Raw genomic sequence first — 16342 nt, forward strand, 5'->3', positions numbered from 1 at the left:
AATACCAAAATCCACAGATGCTCAAGTCCCTTCTATAAAATGGTGTAGTATTTACCTACTTACACCCATTTTCCCATATACTTTAAACCATCTCTAGATCACTCACAATACCTAATACACTGCACATGTATGTAAACAGATATTATTCTATATTGTTTAATGAATAAGAAAAAAAGTTTGTACACATTTGGTACAGATGCAATTTAAAAAAATATTTTGATCAATAGTTGGTCAAATTCATAGATGCAATTCAGAGGGCTGACATTTTTATCTTGAAAGCACCAGCAAGAAACTACCCAGAGGAACACCAATTTAAATGACAGATTCCTAATCAGAAACTGGAGATAAGTAGAAAATGACACAATACTTTTAAAGAGCTCAAAGAAAAGAACTCTTTAACCACAAATTCTATGTCTAGCAATGTTAACAGTTTAGAATAAAAGGGAAATAAAGCCATTCTCAGATGAAGGAAAACTAAAAGAATTTGTGACTAGTGGTCCAATCCTTCAAGATTGGCTACAGAAAGTTTATGAAGCGGAAAGGAAAGGGTAACAGAAGGTTCTTGGAGCATCGGGAGGTAAGAAAGAACAACAGAAAGAGCAGAAAAATTAACATATATTATCCTTCTCCTTGTAAGTTTCATACATTCGATGGTTAAAACAGAAATTATAACCCTACCTAATATGCAAAGCAATAATATCCAAAAGCAGGAAAAACAAAGAAAACTAAATAGAAGTGAGATTTCCAATCCATTCCAAGTGGTGAAATGTTGATACTAATATATATTATACACGTATGTATATTGTAATCCCCAGGGAAATCATTAAGAAGATCATACAAATACTAAAAAATAAAAATAAATCAAGGTTGAATCCTTAAAATATGCAAGTAACCCATAAGAAAGCAGGATGAAATAAATGAAAACAAACAACTATGATTTAGCACTTACTTAAGATAAGCAACAATAATTACTTCAAATTTTAATGATGTAAATATACCAATTGAGAATGCAGAAATTGGCAGAGTGGATTTTTAAAAAGACTAACTCATACACTGCTTACAAGAAACTCACTTCCAAGGCAATGACCAAGGTGACTTAAGTCAAAGAATACAAGATACATCATGAAAACATTTTGTTTTTAAAAAGTAGGAGTGACTATATTAATATCACATAAATAAAATCACCAGATATTCAAAAGAGGACATTACACAATGTAAAGAGAAACAATTCACAAGGAAGAAAAAATGATACTACCTGTATGCATAAAAAAAAAGATCCTCATCCTCAAAATGAATAAAGCAAATATTGATAAAACTACGGAAAGGACAAATGCATAAGTATTGTTGGGAACTTTAACAATCTCATCCCAGCTTCTGAAAGAAGAAATAGCCTCAATAAGGGTATTGAATCTCTGAACAACACAATCAATAGTAACTAACTGATAAATAGAGAACACTCCGCCCAATATCAGATGAAAACAATTTTTTTTCTCCCCACTGAACACACATCAAGATAAAATATATTCTGGACCATAAAACACTGAACAAATTTAAAAGAACTAATATTGTACAGAGTCTGTTCTCTCATCACAATGGAAGATGACTAGAATTCAATAATACAAAGAGGAGATGAAAATATCTAAAATGTGGAAATTAACACCACACTTTAAATAATCTATGGATCACTTAGGCAGTCTCAAAGGAATTTTTAGAAATACTTAGAACTGAATAAATGTTCAATACAATATATTTAAATATGAGGAATATGGCTAAAAAAAGATTCTACTAGGAAAAATGAATCAGAAAAAATTAGAGCAAAATAAAAGCAAAGTAAGAATTTAAATTAATGAAGAAAAAAATTTATTATTCAAATTTAAAATAGGAAAAACAATAGAGAATGAGTAAAACAAAAAGCTGATTCTTTTAAAACATCAGTGAAATTGATAAAATTCTAGCTTTCTTACAAAAATAACACAGAGAAGAGACAAATCATGTCAGGAAAGACTCAGAGAGTATAGTCACTTAAAAAAGTAGGAAACAATACAAACAACTTTATGCTCACACACTTGATGAGTTAAAGAAATGGATCATTTCCTTGAAGCCAACAAACAACCAAAATTCAATCATGCCAAAAATACTAACCAGAATAGTCCCATAACCTTCAAAGAAATTGGATTCGTAATTTGAACTCTTCTACAAAAGAAATCTCCGGGCCCTAATGCTTTCACTGGAGAATTCTATCAAACATTTAAAGAATTCAAAACCATTCATACAATATCTTCTGCAAAATTGGAGATAAAGGAATGATTTTCAATATATTTTATGAGATAAGAAACCCCTGATGCAAAATCCACACAAATACAATACAATAAAGGAAAACTATAGCTTGATATCTTTTGACTTATAATGGAAAAGTTCTAGTACTGTATTGGCAAATATGATCCAATAATATATTAAATGCTGCAGTAATCAAGATAATATGGTATTGGTCAGGAGATAGGAACATTGATCAATGGAACAGACTATAGAACCCAGAAATAAACCCACACAAACATTCCCAAATAATTTATGACAAAGGACTGAAAACAAAATAATGGTGAATAAATTTGACATCTCTAGGCAATAGGCACGGGAGAACTTCAACACAAACTTTAAAAATTAAATAATAATTAATTCATAATAGATCCTGAACTTCCATGTAAAATGTGAATATATAAAACTTGGAAAAAATAAGAGAAAAACTTTTATTAGAATGTAGGGACAAAGAGTTCTTAGGCTTTTAATGCTGAGTAATATTCCATTGTGTATAAATGCCACATTTTTTTAATCCATTCATCTGTTGAAGGGCATCTGGATTGATTCCACAGTCTAGCTATTGTGAATTGTGCTACTATAATAAGTTAATACATTGGCATAATAGAGACAAATATACAAAACCAATTAAATGACTATATATGTACAATAAAAAAGTAGAAAAATCAATTTGAAGATTTACTACATATAATATACTGGTAAGTATCACTATCTAGGAATAAATCAAACAGAATTTATTATTCAAAGCTCTACAATGAAAGTTACAAAACTTTCCTGAGAGAAATTAAGGAAGCTGTAAATAAACTGAGATATACCATTTTCATGAATTAGATTACACAATATTGCTAAGATGTAAATGTATCTACATTGAACATCTAGAGGGGAGTGATGGGAGGGAGGGAGTGTAGGGATAGGAAAGACAGTGAAATGAGATGGGCAGTATTACACGATATACATGTATGATCACACTAGGGGTGTGACTCTGCACCATTTATAAGAATGAGAAGTTGTGCTCCATTTGTGTACAATGTGTCAAAATGCATTCTACTGTCATGTATAACTAATTAGAACAAATTAAAAATTTTAAAAAGAAAAATAATTTTAAAATTTATACAAATATAAATGTAAAATTTATATATAAATTTTGTATATTTATAATGCAAAGAGCCACAGATAGGCAAGTCAATCTTGAAAGATAAGCACATAGTTTTCCCATGTTTTCTGATAGACTGGTTCTCCCCCGTGTGGCCCTGATTGATGTGAAGTGCCTCCTCCTCTTGGGAACTGTGGAGCAAGCTATATTTATGATGGCATTTGTCTCCTGATTTGTTGGCTTCACAATACCTGAATAATATTAAAACCTTCATTTTAAAACACAGTAAGAATGAATGATCTAACGTTACATGTGACAGCAATAATTATTTGAGTTACAAAAGAGTACAGAGTATCTAATACCTTTAATATCCACTTAAGAACAAAAAAAAAATTAATTAAGGGTGGTGGACAGCAAAAGTGGTTCCATTGGTGAGTGTAATGACCAGAAAAGGTGCAAGTAACCTCAATGATGCAAGTAATGTCCTTTTTTTTCATCTACCTGTCGATTGCAAGGGTGTGTTCACTATTTGAAAATCTACTGTGATTCATTTAAAACATGGGCATTTTTCTATATGAGTGTTACACTAAAGGTTACATTAAAAAAAACCTAGGATTTAGTCACAACTCTATGCAGAATAAAATATATAGCATCCCAAACCAGAAAAGATAAAAATAAATGATCTATTCTCTCATATAAGAACTTTCAAAAATGACAATAAAACAAGTACTACTCAAGAAGCCAGGAAAGAACACAAATCAATTAATTAAAATAAAAACATACAATAAAAATTATTAAACAAATTTGATTTAGAATTTTGGGAGACAAAAATCTTTAAAAAAAATCTCACCAGGAAATAAAGGGAGACAACACAAATACACAATAATAAAAATAAAAGGGAAACATTTCAACAAATTTTTTAAAGTTATTTGCAAATACTATACAAGCCTTTAAGTAATAAATTTGGCAAGATTTTCAGTGAAATGTATTGTACCAAATGACATGAAATGTGAAAAATCAGGAGAAAACATTTCTAAGATATCAAAGCAATTGATCCAAAACCAACAATTAGACAATTTCATTACAGTCAAATTTATCCCAACTTTCAAGTGTTCTGTCCATAGAAATATAAAAGATGAGTGAGCCATTGTCCACATCATGAAGGAACACCAGCCTTACACAAGCTGAACACAAACATCTGAGAAACTACCTCAATGTTACCTACGTATCTGGGTGGAAAATCACAAATGCAATTGAGAAAAGCCAATTGATATAGTCTAGGAATAGAAGCCAGGGCCAACTCCTAGGAAAGTGTTCTTCACTCATAAATAGGAGGCACACAGAAAAGAACTATCACCTTCCACATACTGCCATCTTCCTGGTATGAAAAGTAGAACTTGCACAGCTGCCTAGCGACTCTAAGGAAACTTTTTTAAAATTAATTAATTTATTTGTTCTAATTTGTTATACATGGCAGCAGAATGCATTTCAGTTCATAGTACACAAATGGAGCCCAGTTTTTTCATTTCTCTGGTTATACACAAGGTAGAGTCACATCATTCATGTCTTCATACATATACTTAGGGTAATAGTGTCTATCTCATTCCACCATCTTTTCTGCGCCCTGCCCCTTCTCCTCCACTCCTTCCCCTTTGCCCTATCCAAAGTTCCTCCATTCCTCCCATGCCCTCCATCTCCATTATGGATCAGCATCCATTTATCAGAGAAAACATTTAGCCTTTGTTTTTTGGGGACTGACTTACTTCACTTAGCATGGTATTCTCCAACACCATCCATTTACCAGCAAATGCCATGATTTTATTCTCTTTTAATGTTGAGTAATATTCCATTGTGTATATATACCACAGATTTTTGTTTTATCCATTCATCTATTGAAGGACATCTAGGTTGGTTCCACAATTTAGCTATTGTGAATTGTGCTGCTATAAATATTGACATGGCTGCATCACTGTAGTATGCTATTTTTAAGTCCTGTGGATATAAATCAAATACTAGGCCTTAACTATACTACAGAGCAACAGTCTCAAAAACAGCATGGTATTGGCACCAAAATAGACTTGTATACCAATGGTACAGAATAGAGCAAACATAGTCAAATTCACATCTCATACTAAACAAAGGTGCCAAAAACATATATTGGAAAAAAGATAGCCTTTTCAACAAATGGTGCTGGGAAAACTGGAAATCCATATGTAGCCAAATGAAATTAAACCTCTATCTCTCACCATGCACAAAACTCAACTCAAAGTAGATCAAGGATCTAAGAATTAGACAAGAGACCCTGTGCCTGACTGAAGGAAAAGTAGACCCAAATCTTCACCATGTTGGATTAGGTCCCTGTTTCCTTAACAAGACCCATAAAGCACAAGAAATAAAATCAAGAATCAATAAATGGGATGGTTTCAAACTAAAAAGCTTCTTCTCAGCAAAAGAAAAATCAGTGAGGTGAATAGAAAGCCTACAGAATGAGAGCAATTTTTACCACACACACGTGTCGGATAGAGCATTAATCTCTCTGGGACATAGAAAGAACTAAAAAAACTTAACACTTAAACAAATAACCCAGGCTGGAGGTGTGGCTCAGTGATGGAGCACTTGCCTAACATGTGTAAGGCCCTGGGTTCGATCCTCAGCATCACATAAAAATAAATAAAGGTATTGTGTCCAACTACGACTAAAAAATAAATATTTTCTAAAAAATAACCCAGTCAATAAATGGGCTAAGGAACTGAACAGACACTTCTCAGAAGAAGATATATGATCGATCAATAAATATATGGAAAAATGTTTGTCATTGCTAGCAATTAGAGAAATACAAATCAAAACTACCCCAAGATTTCATCTCACTCCAATCAGAATGGCAGCTATCATGAATACAAACAACAATAAGTGTTGGCAAGGATGTGGGGGTAAAGGTATACTCTTCCATTGCCGGTGGGACTGCAAATTGGTGCAATCAATATGGAAAGCAGTATGGAGATTCCTTAGAAAACTTGGAATGGAATCACCATTTGACCCAGCTATCCCACTCCTCAGTTTATACTCAAAGGACTTAAAAACAGCACTCTAAGGAAAATTAATATTATGCCTTGAGAATGGCCAAATATGAACATGAAAGGACCCAGATCTTTGATCTGAGCACTGAACCTTTGATGTGCCAAGCTTAAAGCTGCCCTAGCTTCAGGCTTCTTCTAATGTGAGACCCTCCATATTGTTTGATCTACTTGGTTTGTGTTTTGTTACCTGCAGACAGGCACATTTCAATAATACACATAAATGAATTAAACTTAAGCTGGAAGGAAAAAACAGAGAAAGACTAAGAATTCTTTAAAAAAATCAATGTGGAGATATTCACAATTTAATATAGCATAGGATAAAAAGTGTCATTCAAGTCAACAGGGAAAGGAATGTTTATGGTATAAAAGGTATTATAGGAGCCATTTCATAAAAAATGTAAAAGCTAGGCCATCACATCACAGTTCATCCCAAATCCATCCCAGGTAGATGGCAGGTCTTGTTGAAAGAAAATCCAATCTTAAAAATAACTTGAGGAAAGTGTGGGTAAATAGTATCTACTCTGTAAACTGGGTATGACTTTCTAAAAATTACAAACACGGAAAAATATTGCAAATGAAAAAACTCTTAAATATTTAACCACATATTTAAAATTTTAAATGTCTCTTTGTGAAGATATTTTCTTCACAAAGGCAAACAGTTTAATGGGACAAAATATTTGACACAAGTAACTGTCAATTCCCTTCTGAAAGAGAGGTTTTATGAGTTGACAAGAGAAATTCTACCCCCGATATAAAGTTGCAACAGACTTGAGATAAAATTTTATGAATGGTAAAACACAAATTATCAATGGTTATATTTTAAATGTCCAATCTCACAAGAATGCAAATTTACCAATATTATTCAAATATCAATCAGTTTTTGAGCATAGGATGTAGCACAGACTTCCATATGCTATGTGTGGATGTAAAATTCTTAAGCTTTTCTATAATCAATCTAAAAATACGTATCACATACATCAAAAGAATTATTACCCTTGGTTTAGTAAATCCACTTCTGTAAATAATGTAACAGAAAAATAAATATAGATGTAAATTAAAATTGTATGTGTTCTGGATGTTCATTATGGCACTATTCTATAATAAATACGTTAAAAATGAATGAACATTCATCATATAGGAAGATTAAATAAATGAGAATTCCCTGTAAGTTGAGTAATGTGCTTCCATTAAAAAATCATAGTTGTAAAGAATAAAGAAACGAGTGAATACTCTCAATATAGCACTAAGTGGGAAAGTCGGGATATAAAATGTGCATACAATAAATAGCAATTTGATAAATACACATATCACTATCTCTATCTCAATGTACAGAAAGAGAAAAAAGAAAACATAAAGAAAATGCACTAGAAGTGCAAACAGTATTTATTTCTGGGTTTAGAGTTTATAGCTGACTTTTATATTCATTTCATTTATCTGTATTTTCTAAACATTCTACCCTAAATGAGCATGTATTGATGAAATGTTACTTAAAATGAAATACTTAATTGCATCTTTTCCTTATGCTTTTACTCAGATGAAGCAGCAGTGTTTGTTTTGGTTCTCAGCTCTGTCAGAAGCAGTTCTTGCACAAGGGTTCAGAACGGTTGACATTTTACTTGGGAAATACGCTGCAAGAATGTTAATCCTTGAAGAGACTGAAGTTTATTTCTCTTCTGTGACTCACTCTGCACAGCCGGGAGTCTCTGTGACAGAGGTTTAGTAGAGACACAGCACAAAGCTCAGGCTGGGTCCTCCCAGGTTCATCTCCACCCAAAGCCCCTTCCTCATTACTGTGCACACTTCAAGGCTCCTGGCACCCACTGCTGGAGCCACCATGTAAAGGCAGCTTTTACTTTATCTAAAGAACTAGCTTGCCTCCTATGTCCTTTTTCTTTTTGTTTTTAATTTTTTGTTTTAATTAGTTATACGTGACAGCAGAATGCATTTATGCACTTTGATATATCATATATAGATGGGATATAATTTCTCATTTTTCCGAGTATATACGTTGCAGGATCCTATTGGTCATGTAGTCCCATATATACATACAGTATTGTATGTCCCTTTTCAATGTGGCCTCACTACTTGGAACTTCTGAACTCTGAGAATGTGGGACAATTTGTAACACAGTGTAGCAGAAACAGGCAAGAATGTTAATGATGTCCAAGCAAGCCCATAGGCCAAGGGTCCTATAGTGTGGCAATCACTGCCTGATGATCAGTTATTACTCCATGAATCAGCAGCCAGGAGCCCCTCTGCCAGGAACATGACATCAGGTGGGGCATTTGATTCCTGAATAAGGCTAGCTTTTATAAAGAATTAAACATGACAGAAAAGAAAGAAGAAGAATCTTAAACTAGGGAGGAAGAATGAAGCTTCCCTCATTTCTCTGGGTAACTTCTAGAACAGGGAGTTTGAGTCAGTGGCAAGCAATGGAACCTCAGGTGAGCAGGCTCCAGGTCATCCTGCAGGGGTAAGGAACTAGAACATGCTCAAAGGAGGCACTGGGACTGGGGTGACTGGAGTGGAAAGTGGGCTGGAGGGGGAGGGAGTCACAATACTTCATTGCCTCAAGTTCAGAAAGGTATTCTCTTTCTCCCCCTCTCCCTCTCCCTCTCTCTCTCAATCTGCCTTCCAGCACGAGCATAATCATATGTTGTTGGTGCTACAGAATCAAGTCTCTGAAGTCTCTGGGCCTCAGTTTCCCAAATGGAGCTGTGTAAAAAAAAGAGATGCTGGGGACAGAGGCAAGTGTGAAGGGAGCCTCGGGGCTCCCTGCCCCAAATCCCCACCTATTAAAATCACCATATGTGTGCTTCTACGACTGTTCAATATATTTGGGTTACAGTAAAGATCCTGTTTGAACAGACTTCCTCATAGGGCTAAAGCAAAGCTTGAACACGGGACTAAATATTTCCTTGGTCTCTCGTTACCATAATTCAATCCTCATCTCTAGAAAGGAGCAGAAAACATCTACACACTCTCCTGTAGCACCAGGGTCTCCTTAATCTTGAGATGAAAGGCATAAAGCAGACCCACAGGCTCTCTGGATGCTCCCACCCATTTCCCCACCCTCCTTCCCAAGAAGACTCACTGCCCTTCACTGAGTCAGTGAATCAGGTAGATACCACCCAAGGGAAATAAGGTTTGAAGGGCCTACGGGCAGTTGGCTATTTTCCCAGGGTTTTGCTGCACCAGGAACCCTGTGTTAGTGAAAGGAATTAAGCCCCCCATGCCGATGTCATTAGGATAGAGAAGGGCAGGCCCAATCTGCAATCAGGTCATGGAAAAATGTTTCCTAGGGGCTATAACTGGTTCACAGTCCATGCATGTTTATGGGGGGAAAAAACAACTGTTTTCCTTCCCTCATTGATCACACCAGTACCAAAACAGCCCTGAAAACAAACCTCACTAGAGGTGAAGCTCTCTAGATAATCCTCAGCACTGGTCTTTATAAAGAGTGGCCATCTATTCCTAAGGCACACAAGGAGAGCTGGGTAGTGCCTGGGTGCACAGAGCTTACTGACCCCAGCTGCACCACTCAGGGCTGTACAAGAGGCCCTCCCATCTCTGGCCTCTGGTTTGGGAACATGGTGAGATTTGGATTTGCCATCCAGGACACTGTGAGAGGAGACCCATGCCTCTCTGCTCTAATAGGGTCTAGGGTAGATATCTCAGAGAAGGAGGACTACCCTGATACCCCATGTCACAGGAGTATTCTCCCTGCCAAGTGCTGTGTGGGGTAATTCTACAAACCAACTCCTCTACTCCACAAGAAATTCACATCACCTGCACCTTCAATGTGAAAAAAATGTTCAGAGAAGGAAAGGGGCTGCAAAAACCCAGGAGACGTGAAGCCAGGAGTGACACAAGAGTCCCAGAATTGATGAGACAATGTATGAATAATGCCCCTTTGTACACGGTAGATATTAACAGTTCCTGCTGCGCCCCTCTTGTCCTTCACCAAACAGCTTCCCATATACCTGCACCTTGGGTAATTTTACTACAGGTGGCCTCCAACAGATCAGCCCCAGCTCATGTCATGCACTAAGGACATTTGCATACACAAGTTCATGGGAACTTCCTTTGGAAATTCCTGTCCTAGCAAAAAGAAACAAACCAAGTAGAAGTATGCGGAGTTCTGTTACAGTTCAGAGACCTGAAAAAACATGTCCCCAGTGGGATGAAGCAGGGACCCCCCTCAAAACAGGTCAGCCCACTCCAGTGGGGACTGGTGCTGACTCCCAGCAAACACTGCCCCTGGTGGCAGACCCAGGCCAGACAGCTCCAAGTACAACACACAGACCATTAATATTTTGCCAGGAGTTACACAGCAAGCTGGCAACATAGACCTTTGATTTTGTCATCCAGTGCTCCCTCAACAAGAACGCGCTTCCTGGATGAGATAATTTAATTAGTATTTGTCCAGCACCCTGCAGCGAAAGGTGATCACCCACTTGTTCCTTTCTATGCAGGGGCTGAGTAATCCATGGTCTCTTGATACCACTTAATCTAAAATGTCTCTGTGACTCACCCTCCCTGATATTTCCCTCCAGGGTATTAAGTTCAAGAAAAATATCCACTTGCTCCCTTATTTAAACGGGCTCTTCTAGTTTCAATCTTCAAGAAACTACAGGGTATTTTGTTTGGTTTTGCCTATGATAGTTGCCTCTTGATTTAAATATATATGATGTCTATCATGTTTGCAGAGAACCCCTGACCCTGCCCAGCACAACAGCATCCAGCTGCTGGTTGGTTTCCCTAGCAGCTCTGTATGGTGTGTGGTTGGAGAACTGCCACCTGGGGGTGGGGGGACTCCTCAAATAGCTGATCTTTGTATTGCTTTTGTGTGTCTCAGGAACCTTACTGTACCCTCAAGTCTGCCACGCACCCTTGATTATTTTCTCTCCTGTGAATTCCCTTTATTTCATTCCTTAAATCACCTTGACTTCCCAGCATCTTCTACCAGGGAACCAAAGCTCAGCCCTGCCTTCAAATACAGCCCTGTACCTGTGACTCCCTATCCCAATCCCTTCTCCTTGGTTTATCCCGAAATTCTTCAGATCTTGCTTTAATGCACCCTGGAACCAAATAACAGACGTCTGTTGTGATAAGTCCCATTCCTTACCTTCTAGATAACTTCTCCTTACCAGCGATAAGCTGCTAGGCAGACAGATAACAACTGGGATATGCAGTTATTAAGGGCAGATTTTAAAATGACAAAAAGATACATTTTAAAATAATGCCCACTTGAAAATCAGCTTCCTTTCCAACTCAATTACATCCAGGCTGCCTGCTCAGAAACTCCTTATACTGAGAGATTCTAGCTCCCATTGGCTTCAGACTTTTGAAGAGTGTTGCCTTGGCAACATGGAAGGCCTAGACACCTGAAACAGGAAGTGGAGGACACAGTGCCTCCCTTTCCCTGAGGCACCTGGAGTGGTCTGCAGGATGCAGGGCATGGACCTGCCTAAGAAGATGCAGGGATCCCCACACCCAACATTCTGCCCACTGTAGGGACCTTGGTGATAGAGCTGAGCTGAAAGAAGTGGGGTGGGTGGTAGCAAAGGAGCTAGCAGGAAGGCCTGATTGCCACTAACCTCAGAGGAACCTTCGGGAAGGAAGGCAAGTACCCAAGTACTGTGGTTGATATGAATGGTCATTTTGGCAGGCGGCCACACTCTGTAGTAAAAGATCACACTGGAGGGACTGAATGTGCTCCCCTGCCCCAATTTCCTCTTATTGAGTGGGAATCCAAACACAAGCCAATTTTTCTTGTGGTCATGACTCAAAACAATGTTGACCATACATTCTCAGCCTCCAATCAAGCCTCACAGCTTTGGTCATCCCCAACAATCTTATAGGCCAACCTCAACTTCTTTTAACATTGCAGGTCACACTCTGGCCCTATAAGGTGTCCCAGGGTAGCCATCAATTCCTTGGATGGCACCACAAACCAAGCTTCTAAAATGTCAGCAGCCACTGCATTACAAAATTATTGAACCACCTAGAATTTACATGACCCACCCAGAGATTGTCACATGACGGGCTGAAAGTCCTCCATTCTCCCCATCAGACAGGGATCCTAGGCCATTACACCTCTCCCTGGGCATCCAGTCATCTTACACATACTATCACTTCCCCCTTTTTGATTTCCAGCTCTTATCCCCTCCACAACCCCACACATGCCTCCTTCTACCATGGCCCTCTAGGAGTAAAACCAAAAAAGTCCTCCACCCAGATTCTCAGTGCCCCAATACCACTTAACATTTGCCTGCCTCTCCACTGCTCCTAGCCCATGTTGGAGGCTAGGCTAGAAGGCTATTTGCTGAAGGGCTATCCAGTCCCTGCTTAGGACTCATTACCTGCAAGATTGTCATTCATCTCCTGAGTACGTCATTAGTGGAGACATCTTCCTCTGATATATATTGAAATGCATGTGTGCATTTGTGCTTATGTGTGATTACACAGACCTGTGCCTGAGTATATGCGATCAGTGAACACTTTAACTTTTTCCCCAGAAGAATGAGTCCATGTGGTCCCTGAGCACTCCCATCTTCAACTCTAACAAGCTGTATAGACCATTCCTGTGAATTCCTCCAGGGTCGGCCAGGCCTGAGCAGCAGTCACTGTCCATCTATCTGCACTCCCATTATTAGCTCCATGCTGGCTCACAGTGACAGATCTAAGATCCATCATTCAGATAATTATTCCAACCTATTACTCATCCTATGGACTTCTTGATCCCAATCCCTTTAAGACTCTTGGCCTCATAGTCCCCCTTAATTTTGAAGGTCCCCACTCGGGTGAAAGTCCATCTTGCCTCTCTTTAATCCTGAAAAACTGTCCACTTTTCCCCCCAAAGGGAGTAAAATGGCTGAGTGTCACTGGAAAGGTCCACCCCCAGGCCTGCCACCTGCATCAGCATCAAATAGAAAGGCCAATCCTTACTCTGAGTCACTCGACTCATCTGTCCTTCCCTTTCCACTGGGCTCCAGCACTCCCCACTCATCATCCTCCTTATATATCATTGTTTTGTTCATGGCCTTGTCTTACTCTTGGATCTGCAGAATGCTCTGTTGTTCCCAGGGGCCCCTGCTGACCTTAGAGGCACTTCCTGTCTGGAAATCTGCCTGTGTCTCTCCCCGTGCCTGCCCCATCAACACCAACATCAACAGCAGCAGCAGCAGAGAGAGTTAGAGGAGCCTTCAATGCCCCCTAATACTTGGTGGGAACAGAGGGGCCCAAGACTCTTGCTGTCTTCCGTGGTTCCACAGAAGGAAGGATTGGAAGGCAGGGACTCTGAAGCTTACCTTGCGCATGTCTTTGCCAAAGGTCTCACTATAGGTTGTGCCAAGGATTTCAAACTGGACATAGGGATTGGAGCTATCCTCCCGAAATTCCATCACTCCCGTGAGTCCAGTGATGTGACCCTGCAGGAGAGGAGGAAAGACCATTGAAGAGTTGGGGTGGTCAGGGTAAAAGATGGAATCACTAAGAATGAAGTGGTCACCAAGAAGAGAGCAATCAGGGTCTTGAGGAGGTTGTAGATGGCTGTAACAAGGACTTAGTCACTAGTCACTGGTAGTTCTAGGGTCTCAGAACAAGATCAATAGGCCATTTGCTTGCAGGGGAAATCCCTAAGGCTTGTACCTGACATTCACACAGTCAATATATTTATGATTCCTGCTATGTGTCTGGCACTGTACCAGCTGTGAGATTAAAGACAGGTGGCTTTTATCTCCACCCTACTGAGACTTAGTCTTCTCTAGTCCCTGCTCCAAGGGCTTCTCTTAGCCATACCCAAGAGAAAAGTCAAAAGTCAATAAGAGCCCTATCTGACATATGGCCATAACCTGAAGGGGCAACAAGTATGATCATTTCTTGAATCCTGGCTTTTCTGATTTGCCACTTTGAATGAATCATTGCCTCCCAGCTTCAGTCTGAAATTAATCAGATCCACATCACAGAGCCCACAAGAACTGAAGGAGACAATGTGCACAAAGCACAGCAAGAGGCACCAACTGGCTGTGGTGCACCTGCCAACCCCACGTAGCTCTGCAGGGCTTGGCGGGCTCCATAGGGGCAGCAGGCAGCCCAGTACTGAGTGAGCTGTGGTGATTTCCTTCTCTCTTCAAACCCAGGGTAAGGATCTCACCCAGCCTTATCTCTCATGGACTCTGTGGAACCAGAAGAGGCCCAGAGGCTGAGCTGGCCCACGAGGGGCTACATTCTGTTCTGGGCTACAGTAAATTCAAACAACACAAGAACATGCCACTGCTATTGAAACTATGTGTAATTTATTGTGACTAAAACTTCTAATGCTATAGATTTCCCTACATCCTTGTTTAAAGCCTCAAAGCCAATTTGTTATAACAAGTGTTCCATGGAATATCCAATTCACTTCAAATCCAGCCTTCTGACATGGCGCCAGTCCTCAACACATGGTACACACCACATGTTCAAAGTACACATGTGCACATGTGTGTATACCCTACACACACACACACACACACACACACACACACACACCCTGAGATCCTGGCTGATCACTAGGTGATCAGCAGTGCCCACTGAGACCACCTCTCTTGTAGAGAGTGGCAGCCTTCAGGGAGGGATACCAGACAGATATAGATAGGCAACTATCTCCATATTTTACTTGCTTGTGACCTTGGGTAATTTATTTAACATTTATAAAGTCCAATCTACTTATATTATAATGGAGACAATAATAGCAACATAGCCCTGGACTACGGATCACCCATCTTTCAGATGCTATGACAAAAAGAATAATAAAGAGAAACCTGCATAAGTGACAGAGGGACAGCCATGCAAAGAACCCAGCTTCAGGTCAGCTGCTGAATGGGCGGGGGGGGTGCAAAAAGATACCTGTCTTCAGCCTTGGGCCACCCAGGAGGGTGTGCCCCTCACACACCTTTTTGATTGTGTCCAGCATGGACCTCCCTCCATTCCATGGCTTGGTTGATTTCCGTATGCAGTTGAGGCTTGCCATGCTATGCCACTTCCGGTCCTCCAACTTCCTATGGAAGGCATTGGCCAGCATCAGAACGCTGTCGTACAGGTAGAGGTTGGAGATCTGCAAAGATAAGGGCAATGAAACTCTCCATTGGTGCATTTCTAGAGAGCTCTTCTAGGGAGAAACCGGCAGAAAATTGGAATGGCTCGGATGCAACACTAATGTGTACTGCCCAATATCTATGCCAAGAGCCTCTGGCTTCTTGGAATTCATTTGACAGCCCAGCCAGGTGCTAGAGTTCCAAGCAGGATAAGACCTAGTCTTACTCCAGGGATGAGGGCTGGAGGTTGATGTGTACATCAACAAGGAGACTCAGTGTGACCAGCACAATGATTGACACCTGCAAACAGTCAAGTTACCTGCAGGGTAGTAAATATGGAAGGAAGAATGGGCAGAAAGCTTAGAAGATTTAGTAGGACATTTGCAAAAACACGAAGGTATAAAGGAACAGGGCCAGTTAAGGACAGGCTCCACTGGAGTTCTCTGTAAAGGACAAAATAGTAAAGATTTTAGGCTTTGAGGGCCCTACTAAACCCTTCCATTATACCCTGAAAGCAACCATAGATAATATAAAAACAAATGGGTGCAGTCATGAGTTAATAAAACATTTACCAAAACAGAGACTGTGGTGGATTCACCCCCATGGATCACAGTTGGCTGAATCCTGCGTCAGAAAAACTGAAAATAGTTCAATATGAGTGTGTCAACAGTGTAATGGAGCCTGGGTAAGATCAAGAGGGAGGCAGAGCTAGAGCCTGCAGAGCCTCATGGGACATGCTAAGAAAAAGCAGCACAGGCATCTTTAGAGAGAAAGATAAAACT

At 39.5% G+C, this 16342-nt stretch overlaps 1 protein-coding gene across 1 annotated transcript in view; it reads right to left on the minus strand.

Annotated features, from left to right (window-relative positions):
• Positions 1-16342, minus strand: part of Grid1 (glutamate ionotropic receptor delta type subunit 1) — a 707905-nt gene that overhangs the window by 196057 nt on the left and 495506 nt on the right. The window contains exons 7-8 of the mRNA XM_026397042.2: positions 15419-15580; positions 13797-13916 (exon numbers count right to left, since the gene is read on the minus strand). Coding sequence (XP_026252827.1) covers positions 13797-13916; positions 15419-15580 — 282 coding nt within the window. The remainder of the gene's footprint in view (positions 1-13796; positions 13917-15418; positions 15581-16342) is intronic.

This window comes from Urocitellus parryii, chromosome 5 (genome assembly GCF_045843805.1).
Source record: "Urocitellus parryii isolate mUroPar1 chromosome 5, mUroPar1.hap1, whole genome shotgun sequence".
Lineage (NCBI taxonomy): Eukaryota > Metazoa > Chordata > Mammalia > Rodentia > Sciuridae > Urocitellus > Urocitellus parryii.